Here is a 23,638-nt window from a genome sequence, read left to right on the forward strand (position 1 = left end):
CGGGAGTTGTGCTTAGTCGAGTCTCATTTCTTCATCCTGAACCTTCTAGTTTGTCATAGACGATCCATTGTGTCAGTTGCGATCACTGTAAGCAATCACACTCGCGAAAACAACGAGATACATCACAGAAAGTCAACACAGCTGACGAAGTGACCGAGCACAGGCGCGCAGGCGAAACAACAGGTAGCAGAAAGTAAACCGCAGTTTCGCTTGAATTTCGCTTCGTTTAGCCGCCGTATATCATGTATAAAATGCCGTATAAGAGCCAATATGCAATAGCAGTAGTTGTGTAGTATTTTACTGAATAGTTAGCTTTGTCAGGGTTGTGATTTTTTGGAATGATCTAGTTACTAAACTGTCTGAACTCCGTCACTTGCCGTAACAACTTGCCACTTGCAAGAATGGCGGAGTACGTAGCAGTCGGTGACAAGTTCACGTCGCCGGGTTTTAGTCCAACAAACTGTACGTTCTATTGCGTACTTCAAGGCAAACTTGTAATGATCGATTAAATTAGTTGCCACGCTGGCCACTGAACAGAAAAACGGTTCGTTTGGTTGGGATAGCGAACTCGTTCTTTTCGGTGGGCGTGTTCTGATAGTCTGTTCCGCAACGCTAAAGTCTTGCGCGGATGAAATTACAGAGGGTCTTTTCTTTCGGCATCGCCATTCACGTACTGACACGTTACAGTAGACACTATCCACAGCTTTCGAGCAGGTGTCTTTTCTAAAGGTCAGAGCGTGGCATCGTCGCGCACCTTGTTTGCGTCGGCCGAAACTACATAGGGCGTGCTGCTTTCGCTTCTTCAAAAGTTCGCGATCACCGATCAAGATCGGCATGTCGCTTGATGTCGGCGTTGTTCTGCCGCTCGCTTATTGTCACATAGCAAATACAACACGATGCGCGCATACCGATGTCTTCTAAGATCCCCAATGTATGTCGTGTGTCACTTTACTTTTAGGTGAATGACCTACTGCTTTCTTTTTTTACTCTTTTCTAGATGTGAAGAATTTGGTCGAGAGCTCGGTCAGGATAGACGCAATACTGAACGAGAGACAACAAATTGCGAACCTCGCCGACGAAACTAACAACTTGCTGAAGAAAAATGTCTACAAGAACTACATGCAGTTCATCGAGACTGCAAAGGAAATCTCTTGTATCCTTTTCATTGCTTTTTTTTTTTTTTAATATCCATTCGTGTTTTGTATGACATGTTTTGTAACGTGCTAGCTGCATCACATAGTCTACTGACAATTTCACACCAGCTTTGGCAAGTGTCTTATGCAATAGTTTCATCTCTATGTTGTGATGCAGCAGTTAATACGACCATTAATACGCCCCCAAGACATGGCGAACCGTTCACACTCAAGACACAGATCACTCGCAAGATGAGTCCCCACAATTAAGTGATGAAGACAAAGAGCTCAATGCGATGATGATCATGTACTGATAAAAGAGTGTCTAATAAATGTATTTAAGGATTTATTTTAAAGTTATTGAGTACTTGGCCCATCCCCTGATGTGGGTGTGCGCCACAAGTTTAAGGATCTACTCTACTCTATTATGTTAACAGCCTATCCCTTTTACATATCTACACTTGACTGCTGTTGTGATCTAAGTGTGCCTAAGGCCAAGAATATGTTTTTTACTGCACATTGACTCCCTGGCTGTCTCCCTTGTGTTCACGTTTTCACGCTGTTGATCTTGTGCTCTTGTTTTGCACTTAATGTTCGTATCTCATTGTAATTATATGCCCGCAACCTTCCTTAACGATTAACTTCTTGCATCCAGATTTGGAGAGCGAAATGTACCAGCTTAGCCACATGCTTACGGAGCAGCAGAATGTCATGCAGTCTTTGCAAGAAATCTCCATCACAGACAGCAAAGGTGGCGCCCTAATTTCTTGAAAGTGTCTATACTTAACTGACTGAAGTATACTGCTGCTTGCCTTGGTGTACTCTTGTGCACCATTTCTCTTGCATCTTTAGTTCAATACTTAAAACTTGGAAGTAGTATGCTGAATGTGCACAAGTTGGTGAAAAGTTTCAGCATACGAATTGAATCCTTCGTGTGGTGATGGTATGCGTTATTTGGTGCCTTTCATTTGCCCCCAGAAAAATAAAATGTTAGGCTGAGTGAGCCTTTTGTGTGTGTTTGTCTGACTTAGTGTTGACAGTCATCCATTGAATTCTGCATGTACCCAATTTTTATTTAGCCTTTTGGTGCACAAAATGCATCTGATCAGTAAAAGAACGTAGACAAATTGCTCCATCTACGTCTTCTCTCTACGTCTTTTTACTGCTCGTGTGTATTTTGTGCACTCTAAAGCTAAATAGAACACGAACTTGCCCAAACTTACATTATTTCAAGCTAGTCTTGTTTCCTCAGTTAATGCCTGAGATTTAATTCTAAAGTTTGTCTAGACAGTGTTTATTCGAGCAGTAACTTGCGTGATGCTTGCAGTATAAATGCGAATAGTGTGTATATATGTGCGTAGAAGCATATTTGTAATCCATTTTTTGGCGAATTTCTCAGGCTCCACAAATAATGTGTCCACATCTGAGAAGAAAGAGGAGGACCCACGACGGAGCCTGTCTACGCTTTTGGAAAAGGTCGAAGGTTGCACTGTACGTAGCACTCTTGACGAACAAACATGTAGGGCAACTGAAGAAACCTTAGTGACCGTTACAGCTCTCGTCTCCTTTTGTCTTTGCCCGTTCAGCGCCTCCTTGACGTGAAAGACAGGCACATCGTCCGATCTGGCGAGATGATGGAAGTAAGAGAGGACGGCACAGAGTGCAAAATTTACGTTGTTCTGCTGTCCGATGGTTTGTTGCTCGCTGACTGGCTGCCTCATAGGTAAGCATGCTTGTTTCTTTCTTTCGTTACGCAATTATCTTTTATTGTAACCCACTGTGATGGTCCAGTGGTTACGGTGCTCGACAGCTGACCCAAAGGTCACTGGATCGAATCCTGGCTGCGGCGACCGCATTTAGTTGGAGGCAAAATGCTAGAGGCTCGTTACAGTGTCTCTCATAATCATATCGTGGTTTTGGGACGTAAAACCTGAACAATTACTATTATAATTTCTTGTATTTGTGGTAGCGGCACGTGTGTGTCTTTATTTTGGTTTAAATTATTTTATCTTGTGTTGTTGTGTTTGCTTTTGCAGTGGAGTCATGTGCGTCTTTCTTTTTATTATTATCGACAGTTCTTAAAAGAAGTGCCAACACATTTTTGAAGTTGTATGAACTCTAGTACATGTGCACTTATTTTAGCACATAAAAGGATGTCATGAGAATGAAGGCTAAAGACCCGAAAATATATTAATTTGATGCTAGTATTAAGTTGCTTTTATAAAATTGATTCTAATAGTCGTTAACTTGGCTTTAATTGTATGCCATGACACAGAAAAATGTTGGCTGAAATTGTCTCTCTCTAAGGCTAGGGCTTATGTACAACGATATTGTTGAAAAAAAAAATTGATAAATAACTGAGAAAGTTGCACATTACTTCCACTTTGCTCGCCTTTTGCTGACGCATTTAATGCGGCAATGGAGCTAGCTCACAGTATGGTGATGTCGTAACACGTCCAATTTTTGAATACCAAAGCCAAAGGTCTTAAGCTAAAAGAGGTTCTTGGCCCATGGACTAACGCTCTGTGCATCTCACGCAGCCAGCAAACATTCTTCGACACTGGTCTCATTGAAACACCCTTATTTGTTGAGTGTTCTGGTGTGTTTTATGATCGCTCTGTATTTGTCCCGCACTGTGACGTGATTTTATTCATTATACTCATTCAAAGTACAATGCTAGGCAAACCCCTCCACTACTCAGTCAAAAAAACATCTCTCACCCTGCTGTTCTGTCCCTTTTTTTTTTGTTTGTCAGGAGGGGCACTGTCCAGTATCGGTTTCAAATGCTCTACGAGCTGGACAATCTGGCAGTAGTCAACGTGAAAGAGGACCAGAGTAAGTTTATTTCTTAGCAGCACGTCCACGCTCCACGTTGTGCCTTTTTTTCCTACATACTATATGTATATTTTTTTGTACTCTTCCGCTCTATCTCCTCTTTTGACACTTGAGGCTAGCAAGTATTCTAACTTAAGAAAGTATTTTAGGAAAGTATGCAGTTTAGAAGTACTCAGTGTACCAGTCAACAAGAAGACGTGACTAAAAATGAATTGCAGTTATCACGGTTGTCTGAAATGCCAAATATGCTATGTATGCTGGCATGTATCCTCATTGTCTTGTTAGAGTATGTCCTAAACACTAGTATAAAAGCTGCATTTCAAAGTAAACGCTTGTGCCTAATTTTAACTGAAGAAATTATGTTTATGCTGATGAAACTCATTTCCAAGCTGTGACCACCAAGGGCTCTGATTTATTTCCAGAATCCAAAAACTGCTTCAAGATACTGACATTTCCACACGCACGACAATTCCAGTGTGAAACTGCCACCGAAAAGGTAAATAATGCCAAAGTTTATGTTCTTTACTGCTGGCTTGTCTAAAAACAGTAGACACGATGTAATCCATTCGTTAAACAATCTTGTAAGACTTAACAAAATACGTTGCTAGGCTAGTTGGTTCATAATCTTCAAAATTGAATAGCACAAAATCGAACAGGATTGCGAAGGAACACAGATGAACAGGATAGCGCCTGTCCTGTGCATCTGTATTCCTTCGCAGTCCTGTTCAATTTCACGCTATCCAATTTTGAAGATATTGTAAGACCGTTTAATGCTCAAGCAAACTCGTGGTTGAATTGAAACACCTGAATGATATTCACGGGCCCTTGCATGTTTGTTTTGCATCTACAGAGAGTGTGGATGGAAGCCATAGAGCAGACGAAACAAGCCAAGATGGCTGCTGTTTCCCTCAGAAGGGAATCTGCCTTGCTTGACCCAAAGGGCAGCCTGCTCAGCATCGACAACAACCGTAAGTATTTTTTCAGTGGCTGTTATGGACACTTACCTCCATATTGAAAGAATGCTTCTTAACTTGAAGCCGTGACTTGACTTGGTCGAGTCTAGATAAAAGAATGCCTGGCATGCACATGCCCAAGGTGCTTACTGCAGTTTTTACTAGTGCATTCATGAGAGGCGTGACAATGACTTCAGTCATTCAAGTCAAGTCATGGCTTGAAGCTAAGTCGTTTCTCTGAATACAGGGTCTAATGGGCATGTGGCATAGTTGTCAGAATGGCAAGCCCCTGGTCTGATGGCTGGAAAGCAACCTATCGGATAACTATTTCTTTTGTTAGTAAGGCTACACTTCATCCCACTTACTATAAGCAATGCAGCGAAAGCTGAGGTTCATGTCAGCCAAACAGAAAAAAAATATATCAGAACTCCTCTTTCGTTCAGATCTGATTGCCCTGCATGCAATGCTGGCTGAATGGAAGCGTCATAGAAGTGTAAGTATTACACAACGGCCAAACCGCATTCCACTTATCCGACATGTACAGCTGATTGCATGATTGGCTAACATTAGCCAATCAGCCTTCACTTCATTGCATAAAGTGGGTGAGGCAAAATATAGGCTAAAAGGCATAAATGGAAAGAACGTGCTTTGCCAGCATGTCTTTTCTACATGGTTTAAAGGGGTACTGACACAAAATTTCGCGGCCGAGATAGCCTGCTGGATCGATTCCCATTGTACGTGCGTGTACCATCTGCAAAATATCGGCAGCGAATAAAGCTTGGAAGGTATTTTATATGAATTTTGAAGTTCGCGAGCGCGATCCAGCATTATAGGCCGCACCTAGTGCATTGACACCCTCAGAGGTGACCCGAGGTGACCCCCCTACTTCCCCTACGTAACCGTTGCAGCCGGTACAAGTTACGATGACGTCGTAGCCGCCATTTCTGTTTTGACGCGCTTCCCGACGAATCACTCCTCGCCAGCGGGTCAAACATGAAGTGATTCGCCACGTTGAAAATTCCTTCGATCCCCGCCGCAAGAAAATCGTCGCCATCGGACGACGATGAGCCCGACGACGACAGACCGCGCGGAAATGAGTCACTGTTCTGTGTGCTCACGTGACCGAGCGTTTCACTCGCTAGGTGGTGATAGTTGCACCCGGTGGCTTGTCGTTTTTGGAGCTCTGTCAAACCGAAACTGAGGCTGTGTCGGTAATGAGGAGCTTGTAATTAATTATCTGTCGCGCACTGCAGCAAACGATGTGCCGTGTTATGACTAACAGGCCCCCAGCAACACATTGCAGCAAAAAAACGCGGGGCGAAAATTTTTGTGACAGGACTCCTTTAACTGAAACGCTGAAAAACTCCAGCAACAATTGGCTATTTAAATGATCATGTACTAAGTGTGCCATCATGTGGTCAATTTGCGAATATGATTCAGCATAGTGTATGCTAAGCCTGCGGGCTCTTCTGCATGAGCTCAGGACAATGTTGCAAGAATATAAAAAAATATGCATTGGTGAATTGGGAGGCTGAGCCTCCCAATTCACCTGTGTCTTGTGCTTAGCAAGGCCCAGTCCAAAGTATATTAGTGTCAGATAGGCCAGCTACATATATTATGCGTAACATAAGTTTAGCCTAAAAAGTGATGCGGAGATGGTTGTCATTACCCATCTACAAAGTCACATGAAACACGTTGTTTACATGTTGTGTAGGCGTTACAAATAATATGTGGCATTTACGTCCCAGAACTACAATATGATTGTAGGTGTTACAACTATGTAGGTGTTATGTTTATAGAAGTTGATACATATATTTAGACGCTGACGTTGCATAACATATGACACCAAGTAAAGCATTGAGGGGTGTCATTTATATACTTTTTCCAATTCAAGTGCAATAATTACGAGCTAAAGGAAGATGAAGGTGGATAAAAAAAAAAACTTGCACGGGTGGGGATCGAACCCACAACATCGCGAACATTGTGTGTAGTTATGTTCTCTCGGTGTGGTGTTAGAATGCACAGCACTGCTACATCTGCGATGTACAAAACTCGAGTTGATTTGCACAGCCTTTGACGAAGAGGAAGCTGAGGAGTTGTACGAGTGCGAGAGCGGAGCTGTCCTGCCCGAATGGTTGTCTGAACTCCCCGAGGACCTCGACGTGTGCGTGGCCGAGAGAGACTTCGAGGGTGCCGTCAACCTGGTGCTGAAGACCGAGGAGCACTTTGCGCTGTATCCGAACGCCAAGCCGCTAGAAGAGATGAAGTGAGCTGGAACTTCATTTTGGACTCGAAACGGAAACTTATGTGTTAAATGCAGTGACTGCTGCTGCACTCTAAGCAAATGGTTTCGCGTCTGTCATCATGAGCTTGCTTCTTCTGATCTGTGCATTTTACAAAGTAACATCTCTTGAAAACAGGCCCCTGAATCTATTTCTTTTCTTTTGTCCATCCCTTATTTCGGATGTTCTTGTGTATTCACATCAGATTTATCTTATGTACTGTACCGGATTTGTTTTGCATGCTGTGAGGTCACGTCGTGCCTTTTTTAGCTAACTGTTGTCAAAACCAAACTACACAAAGAGTATGATCATAAGAGACTTTTGGAAAGGGTGGGTTCAAATGACAGCATACAGGGCAAAAAAATATAATGCGTAATAGTCACTAGCACTGCGCATTCACGAAACCATATTTTTTTTATTTCCTCTCCTGTTGTGTGCAGTTTGCATGTACAGTTAGTGCACACATCCACTTACAAATGTAACAGTGTTAAGCACATTACATGAATCATGGGGATTGTTTGATGTGCATGGGCATTGGGATATTCATGCTCTGTTTTTCTTGATCAGTAAATGTATCACAGACAAAATTACTCATTTTTCATTCCTAGCTCAATTCGACAATTTTTTGTGCGTGCAACCTGTATTCCAGCAAAGCAGTTCATGCAATTTACAACTCTTTCAAGCCTTGAGTTAAAGAGCTAAGCATAATACAGAGTTTGTCTTTAGTATTTGGACAGTGCATTTACAAATAGACTGATTGGCCCTAGTTTGTCCTACATTTTATAAAAACTATAGCTGTTGGACTCAAAACTAAGGCACTGCCTAAATTATCCCTTTGTGACATAGCGTGTACATTTGTACACGCGACTTACTTTTGCCATTTCTATGCACTAGTGGCAATAAAGAGACACTGAACACTGAGCCAGTTGTAAATTAAACATTCTTGTCACCTAAAGTTCTTATATATTACTTTTGGATGAAATAGTTTGCTACACACGATCACTTTTGTGAAGGCAGTACCGTGTCTAACGCGATGCTCGACGTGGGGCATTTCAGCAAGAATTTCAAAATATTTTTTCATATTTTTGGGAACGCTTGCCGTCAGCAGATAACAGTTAGATGCAATGAGTGAGAAATTGAATTTGCTTTATGAAGAAATATGGCATGACTAACTGTACAGTAATTAGATAATTATGTAGTAATTGTAATTAATTGCTATAAATTACACTATAGTTTATTCAAACATATCGACTCGCTTTAGATAGGGTCTCCAGAACCTTGGCATCAAATTGTACAAATTTCACGCGTTGATGGAATGGTCGATCAAAATGCCTGCTGTGAAAGGTTATACATTTTGTAATCTCGATAGCAGTGCCATTGCTTAAATTCCAGGCCACGCATCGATTACCGTGTCAAACACCTGGTTGACGTGTTGACCAACGAGCTGCACGTCTCGCCGGGTCGTTCTCTCCAAGGTGGACCACGGGCAGCGCGCCGGGCTGTCAGCTTGCTCATAAAGCTGGGGAAATCTTCGCAGGTCAGGCACAGTAGCATTGCTTGCATCGTCCGTTACACACTCTCGGATACTGCCCTGTGATTGCCAATAGCCGACATAAGCAATATATTTTCGCATTGACTCCACCGAGTGATGTTTGATTTCTGATGCCTTGATCGGTGACTCGCTTGTGGTAGACATTGTTAAAGGGGTCATGAAGCACACCTTGGGCTTGTTGAAAAAACACATCCTGCGGAAAGCTGACACGGCTATGAACTGCTCTGCCAAATATTACAGTCGTGCGCGCCGCGTAATAGCCACAAGCGGAGCGCGAAGTTGCCGTTTCCCCAGGCGCCCTCTTTTCAAACAGAGGCCGATTCTCACTCTCGTCGGTGGGCGGGGCGTCTGTTAGCTCACGTCGCAGATCTGTCAGTTTACGTCGCAAGAGACATAGCATGCTTATTGGCGGATAGCCGACGTAAATCGAGAGCGGCGTTCGTATCAGATGCTCTCCTTGCCGCGGGGTGCCGCCACTTGCCGGCGCCGCACTCCTCAGTACACGGTAGCCGCACTCGCGCAAGCGAATCACAGCGAGAGAGCGATCGTGTTCCATGACGCGCACTGACGTAACTTCTTTCCCCCGTGTCATCCCTCCCTGTCTAGCTTCGAGTGCGCTCGTCGGCACGAGAAAAGAGAGGAAGCGCTGGGAGCGTGCGCCAAACCCCCGTAACTCCGCTGATTCTTGGCGGATTCGAGAAATTTTTGCGGCAATCGATTCGGGAGGCAGTAAACTCCAATACTAAGGTCATTAGATCATTACTTGGAAAAGTGGTTCATGACCCCTTTAAGCTGAAGTAAATTTAAGTTCACTTGAACACAGAGCCTGCAGCCTGGACGAATTCAGTCCATGTTTCTTTAAAATGAAAGTTTTTTACACCAGCCTTCATCAAGTTTTTTGTGGTGAAAGGAAGAATGCTTAGGGGTCTTTACGGATGGGCGAATAGTAAATGTGAGGTTTGAAGTGAATTAGAAGCAAATAGTGATTTGGCCAAATAACTTGTAATCGAATTGTTCGAATAGTATATATATATATATATATATATATATATATATATATATATATATATATATATATATATATCAGGGCTGGGCAAAGATACTTTGAAATCGTATCGCGATACGATACAAGATACTCAGGCAAGAAGTATTGGAGATACAGATACAAGATACTGCAGCAATAATTGTATCCGATACGATACTTGCCAATTGTATCTTAAGATACTTCGATACATTCTGAAATTTATTATTATAGATCCATATAATGTAGCAGCAAACGCCTATACACAAAAATGTCTGCTTGGAAATTTCTTAACTGTGACCTATTTTGTTTGACTTGAATGAAATGTCTCTTAGTATCTCAAAAGTTTTGCCCTTCTTGCTCAAAGTACATTAGTTTCCTTCCAAAACAACTTATTGGGGTTTGTTTTAGCTTCTTCACAGGACAACTCTTTATACACTTCGCTGACAGCGGGTCTAGCTTGTCATTTTTTTCAATTGATGGGAGTCGCTGCTTAGCTTGTCGACCAGCTAGCGGGTTGCCGTATAATCACAATAACGTCAATAGGAAGCCTTCGCACGACGGCGCAAATACCGGTGTAGAATTTGCCTTGTCCGTGAAAGAAGGTTTGCACAATACCGTATATTCGAACAGGCGTACAGCAGCAACAACGCTGGTAGCGGCTTGCTTTTTTTTTTTTTGGACGGGGGGGAGGAGGTGGGAACGCATGGTGTATACGGGTTTTGAGACCGTTCGCTAGCGGCCCGGCCGCAACGCATGACCGTCTCCGTCGCATTTGTTTTTATTTTCTAAATAAGTAGGTTCGTGAGCTACAAAGACATGAATGGTCTCAAGCATTTCTTTCGTGAGGAACATGTGGTCACCATGTGCTGAAACATAACCGTGGAACAAAAACTCTATGTTTCAATCCGCGTAGATTTTACTCGTTGTGTACATCGCTATCGATGTTTCTCGAATCCTGTCTCCAAATCCCCTTCAGAAATGACCTATATATGAGAAATGGGAAAGACTTCCTTTCAAATGGCAACGTCATTTTGTTCAAGCTCTCTCTGACCCCACCATCTTCACTGTCCCGGCCTTTGGAGCTAAATTTCACGACTACGGCCCGCCGGCTATAAGCTGAGTTTGAGACCCCTTGTGTATATGTAGATGACGTAAAACTGCAATGAATTTCCATGTCCTGCTTAGCTGCTGGCGTAAGGGATTCTTTGTTGATATACTCACTAACGTACAATCTTTTAGCAATTTTTCTTCAACGAGAGAACATGTGCAACACAGAAATGTCTCAGACGTATTGTACAGTTGCACAAGGCGTCGCAGGACACCGCCGCTATTCGCGCTATTGCCGCTTATAGCTCCCATTACGTGGCGATTAGTAATGCGAAAAATATTTAAGAAGGCCTAAAACAGGAAAACAAATATAAGTAAAATAGAGAGGTTGTTTTGTATCAAACATTCACATTGAATGAGTACAGAAACACAATACACACGGCGTGCAATAGCTATGAGCATCAAGTATCGTAGGTTTACCTGTTGAGACAATAGAAAATTCAATGCCTATGGAAAATTGCCTGAAACGGCTCGTTGGGACGCTCATGAGTAAAACGGAGCATTCGGAATAACAGCGTTTCTCAAATCCCCTTCCTAACATCTTTACGATGGCTTCTAATGATTTCCATTATTATAATGCAAACTCAATTTCGCTATTTTCTTAAGCGGTAAGCAGAATATTTTGTGTTGTGTACTCAAGGCACGCCCACATAATAATATATTTGTTTTCAAAGTCGCCTTGGAAACGTGTAAATATGTAAACAGTAGTAGAAATAAAGCAGTTAGAAGAGTAAAGCAGAAATCCTATTTTTGGGAGCGCGTTACAAAAGACATACTGCAGTGACCAGACCGGAAAAGCAGTGCAAGAGACCTAGGTAATGTATGTGATGCAAAATGACAGCTAAGAAAGCACTTGTGCTAATGATCAAATTATGACTTCATAAATTCTTTGAATAAATGTAGATGGAAGTGAAAAATACGGTACGCCAAGATATTTTCTGTTAGGTAAACGCTCGCTCTATTAGGTCTGGCATCAGTACCAGTGGCGCTAAAGTTGTTAGAATCTTATTTGCATATAAGTTAGCTAATTCCATGCAAGTCAAACTTACATCCACGAGATCCTTCAAATCGCTGACATGTAAAATCCACGCGACGCAAAGCAACCCCATTCTTGCACGCATCACATTTTGTTACGGAGCAAGACGCAAGCGAATCTTCAATAACGACACTGTAGCATCATCAAAATTTGCGCGATAGACGCCGCACGATGTGGAGTACGCGGCACACGACAGTGGCTAAGAGCAAGTGTCGCGGCATTGGCGCAACTAAAAGGAAAAGAAATCGAGAAAACAAAGGGTACGTGGGCAGGGAGTAGACGTCCGCGTGCTTGTCTTCCTGATCTTCTACCCTCACTGGATGACTCTGGCGTAAAAATAAAACGATACTGCCCTTAGACTTATTCAGATGGCTTAGTGGCACCATTACCAGCTTGAGAAGCGAAGCTTGGCCAACGATTACTGTTTCGCACGGTTGTGTTGCAATAGAAGTATCTTGTATCTTAAGATACACGATACATTATCGAATGTATCGGAAATACAGATACAGATACTCGTATTTCGAGACGTATCGCGATACAGATACAAGATACCCATACAGTATCTAAGATAGTATCTAAGATACATGTATCTTCGATACTGCCCAGCACTGATATATATATATATATATATATATATATATATATATATATATATATATATATATATATATATATTTTTTTTTTTTTTTTAATGAGCATTTTTGTCATGACCCAACTAACTTGCACAATATTTTTAAGAATGGTTAACAAGGCATTTGCGAATGTCACTTTTTTGGTTCAAAGTGAAGTGGAAGCAACTTTGAATCGTTGCAAGATTGTATAGCAGTAGGGTGCAAGTTATAAGCGGTAAAATAGATTATGTTTTAAAATTCACTATACTTAGTGCATATAAACGCGTATAACAAACTTTTAAACTGAAAAAATAAGTAATAGAGGTGGAGTGTTATTTGTAGTAATTAGAATATAAATGTGAAGAAATTAAAGTGGACGAAAAGATAACTTGCCACCGGCAGGGACCGAACCTGCGACCTTCGAACAACGCGTGCAATGCTCTACCACTGAGCTACGGCGACGGTCATCTCCCCGTCCACTTTATAGGGTATATAAGTGGATTTAAACTTAGGAGTGTTAGTCAGCGCCAGTCGCAGCCATGGTGGCGAGTGTGGAACACTCTTTTTTCTGCCTACTTTTGGCGTCACATTGCACGTGATCTATTTACGAGCAGGCAGCTGACCAATAATCCCTCGCACACTACCTGAAGGCATCATGTCTGCCAGAACGAGACCCTCGCTGTGAATGAAGGAAAGATTACTTTTAAGGGCTCGTTTTTGTTTGTTATACACAATATTAATGAGAACTAGCAGACAGCAACTAGCTATCTGCTAGTTCTCATTAATATTGTGTATAACAAACAAGAACGAGCCCTTAAAAGTAATCTTTCCTTCATTAATAGAGGTGGAGGCGATACGTACATTTAACACTGACGTGTGGCTTTGTGCCAGTGCAGATTTCCTCTGGATAGGTGGTTTCAAGACATAGCACTCCCACGCTACTGTGGAACCACACACAGGGGTGGTTACGTGCGGTCAAATATACGTTTATTCGTCAACGATACGAGAAACAGCGCGACACATGGGACAGTGAAAGAGACGGACCAAGCACTGACTTACAACCAAGGTTTTATTCCGTACATGGGGGTATATATAGCACATGCACCGTGAAAGGAAGGAGAGGAGAACAGTGACGTGGAACTTTGTTCACGAATTCTATGAAAGCTTCTGAAAAAAATAATAAAACCATCATCCACTAGACAGATAGGCAATTTCCCTGGTGAGGAGCGCTAACGAAGGCACGCTCACGCACATATCACCTTTTTTGTCAATGCAAAATGCCTCATAAATCTCACGTGCTCGTTGATCCCTGTATCGCCGAAGTATCTCTTTCACTGTCCCGTGTGTCGCGCTGTTTCTCGTATCGTTGAACATGTACCAACCGGCCCAAATACGCACCTTATTACGTTTATTCGTACAGTTCGAATACTACTTCGAAACTTCTAATAGTTTAAATTCGTGTCGAAGCAAATTCTAATATACAGTAATATTCGTACGAATATTCGCCCACGGCTTAGAGGTGCTGGATGAGCGAGCAGCCGAATGAACTGATTTCTGAGCTATGTTTTGTTTTGGTTGTTTTGTTTGTGAGTTTTGTGGGCCTGCAATTTGACTGTACCTGTGTGCTCTCTCCGCTTTTGTTCTCAAAGGCTTGCGACCTGTTCCTGAAACACCGCAGCGCCATATTAAAATACTCGATGCGGCAGCAGAAGATGGAAGGTGCCACTGCGCCGTACATCAAGAAGCTGTGTGAACTCTTCTTCAGCAGCATGGTTGAGACGGGACAGGAGTTCAGCCAGGCGTTCAGCAGCAACAACAGCTGCGCTTCTTGTAAGTCTCAGATGTGCTGCTTGTCTCGAGCAAGTCTCGTTGTCGGTACCCTGCATATCTTTCTTTAAAGTTTATATATCTCCACGTGTGTCATTGTTGTGATGGTAGTTAAATTACTTTTAATCAAGTGCGTTCGCATCCCTCATGAGGTGCGCACGCGGGGCAAACTTTAAAAAATTAAGTAGAACTTCCCAGAACAGAAACTGTGCAAGATATGAGTAGCATTATATGGCAGACGGCGTGTTGTTTGCATTGTTGTTTGTGTGTCAACTATGTTCCTTCAACAACCACAAGTGGTTGTTAGGTTCAAGTTTGGTCCAAAGAGTTTTTCTGGCTTCACAATAAATGTTTCGACTGACTCGCGGTATAATGCTACACATTAAAAATCCACTTGTCACATCTGTGGAATCTTTATGGATTTTAATGTTCTTGGGTTGTCAGCTATGATCTATAAGTTCTGCATAGTGTGTGGTGAAGGGGAGCTCCATTGATATGCAGTCATGAAGAAACTGCTCTGAAAGAACTCCATAATGAAATAAAAGCGGCTATCTTTACTAGAAAACAGGGTGTGTTGTACGAGTGGTCCCTATCTGCTTGTTGTGTGCAGGAGAATGGATCGTTGGTGAAATATTTTGAAAACTGTTAACTAAGAATGCTTAAATGTATAGTTGGCCACAAAAATTTACAGAACACAGTTGCTATGACAAATTTAAATGTACGCTGTGTATGTCACAACTACTGCTATAGCTTGAAATTTTTAATTCAAGGCTACGTGCTGAGACTTCGTGTCTATTCTTGATTAGTTGCAAGTTTTGTCCCAAAGACATGTTTGGCCAACTGTACCTATTGTGGCCACTTGGACTTTAAGTATGACCATGACCTCACTTTTTGTGTTTCTGTTTCCTTTTATACATGTGGTAATAACAGATTGCTTCGTTTTGCAATCAGATTTTTCATTGTCATGAAATTTTGAAAAGAGATGATGTTCCAGAGCTTCCCCTAAAAAGCATTGTACTTTGATCATTGTTTAATGACTACTTAAATGCACGCTTAATGATCGTGTTCATTAATTTCTCTTCTCACCGGAAGCGTTCGTCGTGTGGGCCAAGGACCAACTTCAAAACTTTGTGAAGCTCTTCTCAAACCACGTGTTCACCACGCAAGTGTCTCTCTCGGTGGCGACCGAATGCATCCTGGCTGTCCGCACCCATTGTGAACGGGTGAGTTATGAAACGAAAGAATAACTTAACACTGTTTAGTTATTGACATGACATACTAACTTAACACTGTTTAGTTAAGAGAAGTTAACTGCTCTCATTGCTCACCGTGTTAGTGTAGAGGCTCTCACCGCTCAAAGTTCACAAAGTATACAAAGACAGTGAAGTTGAAAGCGGCTCTGACTTTGTTTATGTTTCCAGCCTTATGCATGTTATGGTGGCTAGAGGGAGAGGTGTCAGCATTGGTGGGGCTGGGTCGTGGAAATCGGTGCGGCGTTTTTTCATGACACCGACAGGTGGTACGTCGTCTTCTCCAAGATGCCTTTGCACTCGAACTGCATGAACAGCGCCGATGTGGCAGTGCTGCTGTCGGCTCCGAGTTGCCATTTGCGCCATTGCATCATCATGAAAAATGTTGCCTCTCCGACGCGCCGTTGCTGACACCTCCCCCTCTAACCTCTATATGCATGTGCAGAATGAATTGAACAAGTTACAAAAACAGAGACGAATTACTAAGCATAATGCAGCACTTAAGAAAGCGACTTCTTTGTCACTGATTACTACATATGGCTTGCTAATTCATACACTTATCTGGCCAATACATTCAGCTGGAGCTTACATGTTGTGTCTTTTCCAAAATAAATAAATTCGGTAATGAACAGTCTCAGTCCAGTGCCTGTTTCTTAACTTCACCGAGTCCTTTTTCTTTGTGCACACAGTGATTACAACACAAGCAGTCACCAACTCACCCAGCTTTGAGTTATACTGCAATTCCACCAGTAGACCATACCAGCAGGTAATTTTGTGTCTTCTGTTCACCAGCTGTGGGAGATAGGCCTGGACCTGTCGTTTTTCCTGGAGAAGCTTCTCAAGAACGATGTCGAGCGAATCATAACGGACTCTAGGGACAAGGCGCTGGAAGCCATCAAACTGAGAGCGGCAGAGGATCGATGGCGGCCGCAGAACCTATACAACAAGTAAGCGTTCCTTTGTGACTGGGTTTGTGATATGGCATACCTGCTGGCGCGTGCAACATGCTTGGATAGTCGCGAGCTTCTTCCTTATTGGGCCATGTATCTTGCAAGCTTTCTGCAGAATTAGCCGTTAATATGGCTCAGTAAGTATCATGCATGATGTTGTTAAATTAAGTGCCGTCGAGTTGCTCCTTATTGCTGGTCAGGATTCTCTTCTTGGTGGGTGGTGGTGAAAATGCCACCCATCGCTTTCAATAGAGACCGCACACTGCTTCGATTGACCCCTTCGAAATGTGCACCTGAGGAACCCATAACTAGAAAATTGTGTGTGCGGTACACCAGAGAGCTACGACTACCTCCACCTGAAACTTGAAATTCTTAAACTTAATATCTCGACCCCCCCCCACCTCGAAATTTCTACTTCTAAAATATTTATGGGGAGAACCCTACTCCTGCTAAATATGACCACCAGCAAGACCTATTAATTAGAGCTGTGCGAATAGCAAAATTTTGGGTGCGAAGCCAATTCGAATATTGAAGTGTGAGTGCGAATCGAATCGAATATTTTTCGAATATTTCTCGAATATTTCTAGAATATTTTTCGAATACTTCGAAGCGAAATTGCAGAAAAAAATGTTAGAGAGGAATCCTAAGCATATTCTTACGAGATAGCAACATGAAAGTGTTTCTTTTCTCTAGGTTGCTGAAGCACTGGTGGGGTGGTCTTTCATAGTTGTCTTATCAAGAATGAGGCAATGTAGAGGCCGAATTGTATTTATGTACATGATTTGGTGCAACCAAAGTGTTGCCGACAACACTTTACACGTGATAGGCAAAGATGCCATTTCCTCAGCCTCTCCTCCTCTTTCAACTTCTGTGGAAGCCCAACTGATGTGGTGGACAAGGGTGTGCTCCCTTCAAGTCCGGAGTTCCAAATCTGCCTCGTAGACGTCGATATATAAGAACATCTGAAACTTTGGATGCTAAAAAGCTTCGGCTTCCAATTTTTCGGACTTCCTGCTTAAATTTCAGGTCCAAAACAGCATTAATTGAGCGTCCACCTCTGCCACATCTTTCATCTCCATGTCGGAATTGGCGTTTTCTTGAGTTAATACATTTGCGACCGTAACGGAGCTTGAAAGGCAGCTTTGCCGCAATACCGGGGTGTGATGAGGTGAAGCATATTGAAAAATCTGAAGGGGTCACTTTCAATCGGACGTTGACTCTATTTGTTTTTGGGAAGTTTGAGTAGTTCGAATAGTAAAATTCCAGTGCGAATCAAATCGAATAGCAAACACTATTCGAAAAATATTCGAAATTTCGAATATTCGCACACCCCTACTATTAATACAAGTTATATTCAGTTCCTCTGGACGTTTACCCGTGGCCTCCAGAAGGCCGTCTAACAATCCTGTACATAGCCGGCCTTGTTTTCTTACATTCCAGTTTGGCTAATGTTAATTTCTGCTCCATGGCGGCTCACATGACATGACCAAAATAAGAAAATTTTAGTTTCAATACGTTTGCTTCGAAAGAGCATTCATGTATGACCACCCTTTCATCCAAAGTGTCTGTTTGCTTGGCAGTCCTTGACTTTCTCAAAACTCATGGCCAGCACCATAACGCAAAAGAATGTCATTTTAATCCTAGAAGTAGTGATGGGGGCCCGCTTTATCAACCCCACTCCTGTTGTAAAGTATTGCTCACCTCCCTGCCGTCTAACCTCAAAAGCCCAAGCGGATTTGATATGGCATAAAGATTACATTCTGCTTACCATAGTTATGCTGGTACCATTACCATTGTTACTTCTAAGGACTGCTACATCTGCCGACGTTCTTTGCAGCACCAGCACAGTCTGCTGGTATTGCAAATAATGGCCTCACGCAAATGACATGACAACCACCCCCCACCCCCACCCCCTAAACAGCAACAAGAAAAAGCAGAGAAAGAAAAAAGAAATATACTTTTGTGTATGAGATTGAGTGTGGAACTCATAGTGAGAGAACTGATATAGGTAAAGTGATAGATGTTCCATTGGAGTTAACGGTGTTGCCTCGTGCTGTGTATGTCTTTGCAGGGCAGGATTACAAAAGCTGCTTGACGACATGAACAACCTTGGAATCTCAAATATCTCTCCATATGTATACGGTAAGTCTTGTCACCTCGCATCACCTATAGTGCATGTATGGCATCGCCACCTAATTATATTTCACGTGTTCTTCATAATTGGGCTTTGGAGCTGTAATTAAAACGAAACTTGCTCCTTTAAAGTCCCCCAGCCTTTTATTTTTCACAACAATTACTGGCATTTCCAGTATAAGTAAAAATTTTTTTTGTTGTTGTACAACATTGAGATTTTACGAGGCGTGCATGCAATGCGCACACATACGCATGCAACCTGAATATACCGTGACCATTTGCAGGCATATAAACACGGTGACACTAGTGCAATAATAATGATTTTTTTCTTTTTTGTTGAAGAGGAGCAGATCTCTTAGTGTATTACGGATAACAGAACACTGGTTCAAGGTAAATGTTCCATTGCATATTTTTTTTACACTGCCGTGTCTACAAGGTGTAAAACACTCTGCTGAGTGCACCACTGAAGGTCACTGGCTGTCTGTATGTAATGCAAATATATCATCCTTGCACGACTACTATTAAATCCCACACCATGCTTCTCTTAGTGATTCGTGGTTGACAGTGTCATGCAGTCAGCTTATTGGGACTGAAATGTGTGCACGACATCCTTTGCAGATGAATGCTGGGTGTCCCTCTCATCCAACACGGTGTCCTTCAGCAAGACCTTCTTGAATCTTCTCGACGACCTGCTCAAGCTGCACACACCAGTCACGCGAGTTCTCATCCTGGAATCTCTGGCGACCACCTTCCGAGCACACCTGCGTCACGTGGACGCCTCTCTGGCAAACAAGAGCTTCAAGTCGGATGTGAGAATCTGTTCACTTACGGCATTTTAATGTTGCCGATACTGCAGAGTGTCGTATGTTTTGAGACAATCTTGCGAAAAAGCAAGGATTCTTCATACTTTAAGGATCCTGAAACTATCTACAGGTCGATTCCACGAAAGATCGAAAAAGGGTGTATATTTGATGTTTCCGATTTTCCTGATAATTTTGTATGTTGTGCACATATGATTGCACAGCACGAAATCGCAGTTCGTTTTCAAATAAAAATTTTTTTCAACACAGGAAAATTCGACAAGTGTCGCCGGTTGACGACGACCATTTTACGAAGAATGCGTTTTCGTAACTTCGGAACCATGCTGGCAGCTACTCAAGCTATATATTACAAATATCTTTCTTTTTGGCAGAAGTAGAAGTAAAGAGGAAATAGCTCTTATCATTTCATGGAATTCTGAGTAAATTATGTATTTTTAAAAATTCACGAAAAACGCTGCGTTTTTGAAAATCAGTCAAATTTGGGAGGCTATGGCTACTTCTGTGAACATCTTAGCTTGTTCATATTTGCAGTATGAATAGGCCTTTATGTGAATAATGAACCTCTGCATTTGTATTTCTCTAATAATTTTCAAAGTAGTAAATTTTCATGCTCGAAACACCAAAAAGAGAAAAGTGCTCCTCCATTCAAAAATCTATAATAAAAAAAACCCAATCTCAATTTTGTTCAAAGTCCCCCAAAATGTTCTCAAAGGACTGCAGAATGATATTATGAAAAAACATGTTGCATCATTTTTATTAGAACAAAGGCAGAAAATGTCAAACATTGTGTTTCCAGAGCGTGGTGGCCACTGCGTAAAGGACATCTCTAGTAACAAGAAAATACAGTAACACGTCTTTTTTCTTCTCGGAGCTTCGTTAAACAGCAGTAATGATCTATTGTTGGAAAGTGGGAACTGTGTTGTAAAGAAAAAAAAGATCGTTCCAATTAAATGCATTTGCGACACCACTTACATTCCTCGTCGACGGGCAGCACGGACATTTTCATTCCTCTGGATAATTTTTTTTTAGTAAATGCGCTTATATAAAAGTAACGAAGCTAAACGCGAAATATGTGTAGCTGAGTCGATCATGCATTGTAAGAATGTGAGAAATCGCAAATGGCGGCAGTGGTGAACGGCGAGTACCGCAGTGCAACCTAAGCACCGCAGCCACACATTGTTTGCCAGGCTTTGTCGCTATGCACGAGAAAAAGCTGGGGTGTCGATTGCGTTGGTTACACGATACATTTTTCACCGCTCGTCGCTCTCCCGCCCGGTCTCTGGATCCGCACCGTGCGGATCGTGTGGCCCGCGCTACAAGCACTCGTGTAAACGGAGTAGCATGCGTTAGGCGGACAGATGCAAAGGGCGGCGCGATGGACGCCCGCCTGAGCAGGCGACAGCAACGAGTACGGCTGTGCCAGTCAGCCAAACACCACCTGATATAGAAGTTAAGCATCTAAATTGTGCTTCACTTTGATGCGATCACTATCCTACGCTCTGAAGGTGGCTATGGGTAGGCATTATAGCCATGGCCGAGATTTTGTACGGACTGCCTCATGGTGCACAAAAAGAAAATTCCGCTGCAGCAGAATTTTCGTTACGTAGAAGATATCGGATCGAGACTCTTTTGCGGAGGGCCATGAAGCAGGATGCGCGCTCAATTCAAGAGGGAAACCAGATCTGCCAGCACTTCTTCAAGAGAAAGAAGGATATGCAAAACAAAGCAGATGCAATGCAAACAAAACGTGTTTTCTCCGTGGCCAGAACTGCTGCCACCAATCTTCATGTAATCGATTCTTTTTAAACTCTGCATTGATCACATAAGGTTTGACAATGTACACATTTGGGCCAACAAAAACCACACCTCTTGGCGACCGCTATCCAGAAATTCATTTCCATTCATGAAGAGACCTTGGCTTTTATACCAATCTCTCAATTCTGGCACAGCACATCATCATAAGAGACGCATGGAGGGAATGCGTTCTTTAGCACTCAAGATATGAATTATACTCAACTGAAATAGATGAAAGAAAAGGAGGCTACAACTGAAAGTGCATACTGTGGACTGAGGGATGTCTAACACTGGCGTGAAGTCGCAAACCACGCGAATGCATTTAATTGGAACGGTCTTTTTCTTTACAAAACAGTTCCCGATTTCTGACCATAGATCATTACTGTTGTTTAGCGAAGCTCAGAAAAGAAAAAAAGACGTGTTACTGTATTTTCTTGTTACTAGAGATGTCCTTTGCGCAGTAGCCACCACGCTCTGGAAACACAATGTTTGACTTTTTATGCTTTTGTTGTAATAAAAATGATGCAACATGTTTTTTCATAATATCATTCTGCAGTCCTTTGAGAACATTTTGGGGGACTTTGAACAAAATTGAGATTGGGTTTTTTTTATTATAGATTTTTGAATGGAGGAGCACTTTTCTCTTTTTGGTGTTTCGAGCATGAAAATTTACTACTTTGAAAATTATTAGAGAAATACAAATGCAGGGGTTCATTATTCACATAAAGGCCTATTAATACTGCAAATATGAACAAGCTAAGATGTTCACAGAAGTAGCCATAGCGTCCCAAATTTGACTGATTTTCAAAAACGCAGCGTATTTCGTGAATTTTTAAAAATACATAATTTACTCAGAATTCCATGAAATGATAAGAGCTATTTTCTCTTTACTTCTACTTCCGCCAAAAAGAAAGATATTTGTAATATATAGCTTCAGTGGCTGCCAGCATGGTTCCGAATTTACGAAAACGCACTCTTCGTAAAATGGTCGTCGTCAACCGGCGACACTTGTCGAATTTTCCTGTGTTGAAAAAAATTTTTATTTGAAAACGAACTGCGATTTCGTGCTGTGCAGTCATATGTGCACAACATACAAAATTATCAGGAAAATCGGAAACATCAAATATACACCCTTTTTCGATCTTTCGTGGAATCGACTGTCTACAGTGATTCAATAGCAACTGCGTGCTCTTCTCTACAATTTTCTAGTCTATTTACACTTTGCGATATCAATAGGGTCACGCATGTGACACCACCAAGGTAAAAACCGGTTGGTTGTCTACACACAAGGAACATCAGTTCTTATTCATCTGCTAGCATGCCTTGGCTACATGCTCCCAGTGTCTATCGCAGTGTCATTTGCCTGTCGTGTGCAATAAGCTGATTTCACTTCACACAGCACATTTTGCACTTTATGTGCTGTTACAATAGCACATTGGCTAAAAGAATGAAGTTGCAGGAATGGACAGGTGTTTTCAATGATGAGTGCTGATGTAACATATCGTATTGACATAGCTTACAGATGTCTGGAGAAGTATGCAGCAAGGAGGAGAAAACACTCGAGTGGTTTACATTTAGAAAAAAATTTGTGAACAGTGCGTACAAAAGCCATATGAGAATTGCAAAGTTTCCACTTGGGTGTGCACGAAATGCCATTGATTTAGAAACTCCACAGTTTTGGCCATATTTCAGAACCTAAATAGAAATTCCAGAGCTACCATTCACTAACGAAGACACACCCAAGGCTATGGTTATCTTCTTTTAAAGGTGTCATGCCATGAGCTTGCCACACAAGTGGACTGAATTGAAGGAAAAGGATGGTGTATGGAGCGTTAACATTTGCGAGCACCAATCCTTTGTATATACAGGTGTGTGCAGGTGCACAAGCTTCTTGAAAAAAAAACTCATCCTTCTTCCGTAACAGGTGCCTCTGATCCAAAAGAACGCAAGTTTCTTGCTGGAGACATTGCTGGAAGTCGCCGAGAAGAGATGCGACGCCAAGTTGCCACACCTCGCTTCCTTTTGGAACGAACTTCGTCAGGAGTTTGCCTCGTGCATGCCGCCAAAGGGCAACAACAAGGGCGTCACAAAATATCCGGCCGTTGCATTTCTTTGACGTCACGGACTACCTTCCTCTTACAAAGGCCACCATGACAAATCGTCAGACCAAGAGTGGCTTGTCGTTATTTATTTGCTTGGAAAAATAAAATGTTATTTATACTGGTGCCTCAACTTTGCTGCTCACAGAAAACTGTTCATCATTTTGATGTTCTATACTCCGCTTCGTACATTAGGTGCAATACTGTGGAAGCTTTGCAAGAAGTTCGGTC

General features: G+C 42.2%; 1 protein-coding gene across 1 annotated transcript; it reads left to right on the plus strand.

Annotated features, from left to right (window-relative positions):
- Positions 1-388: 388 nt before the first annotated feature.
- On the plus strand, positions 389-23,527 carry LOC119389849 (exocyst complex component 8). Its single transcript, XM_037657249.2, has 16 exons — positions 389-462; positions 998-1,153; positions 1,789-1,884; positions 2,533-2,624; positions 2,720-2,856; positions 3,889-3,968; positions 4,391-4,464; positions 4,819-4,936; positions 6,992-7,187; positions 8,596-8,740; positions 14,183-14,363; positions 15,453-15,583; positions 16,403-16,557; positions 18,632-18,702; positions 19,312-19,502; positions 23,233-23,527. Exons 1-16 carry the CDS (start codon positions 402-404, stop codon positions 23,422-23,424), a joined length of 2,076 nt encoding a protein of 691 aa, XP_037513177.1. The 5' UTR covers positions 389-401; the 3' UTR covers positions 23,425-23,527.
- Positions 23,528-23,638: the final 111 nt, after the last annotated feature.

This window comes from Rhipicephalus sanguineus, chromosome 4 (assembly GCF_013339695.2).
Source record: "Rhipicephalus sanguineus isolate Rsan-2018 chromosome 4, BIME_Rsan_1.4, whole genome shotgun sequence".
NCBI classification, from domain to species: domain Eukaryota; kingdom Metazoa; phylum Arthropoda; class Arachnida; order Ixodida; family Ixodidae; genus Rhipicephalus; species Rhipicephalus sanguineus.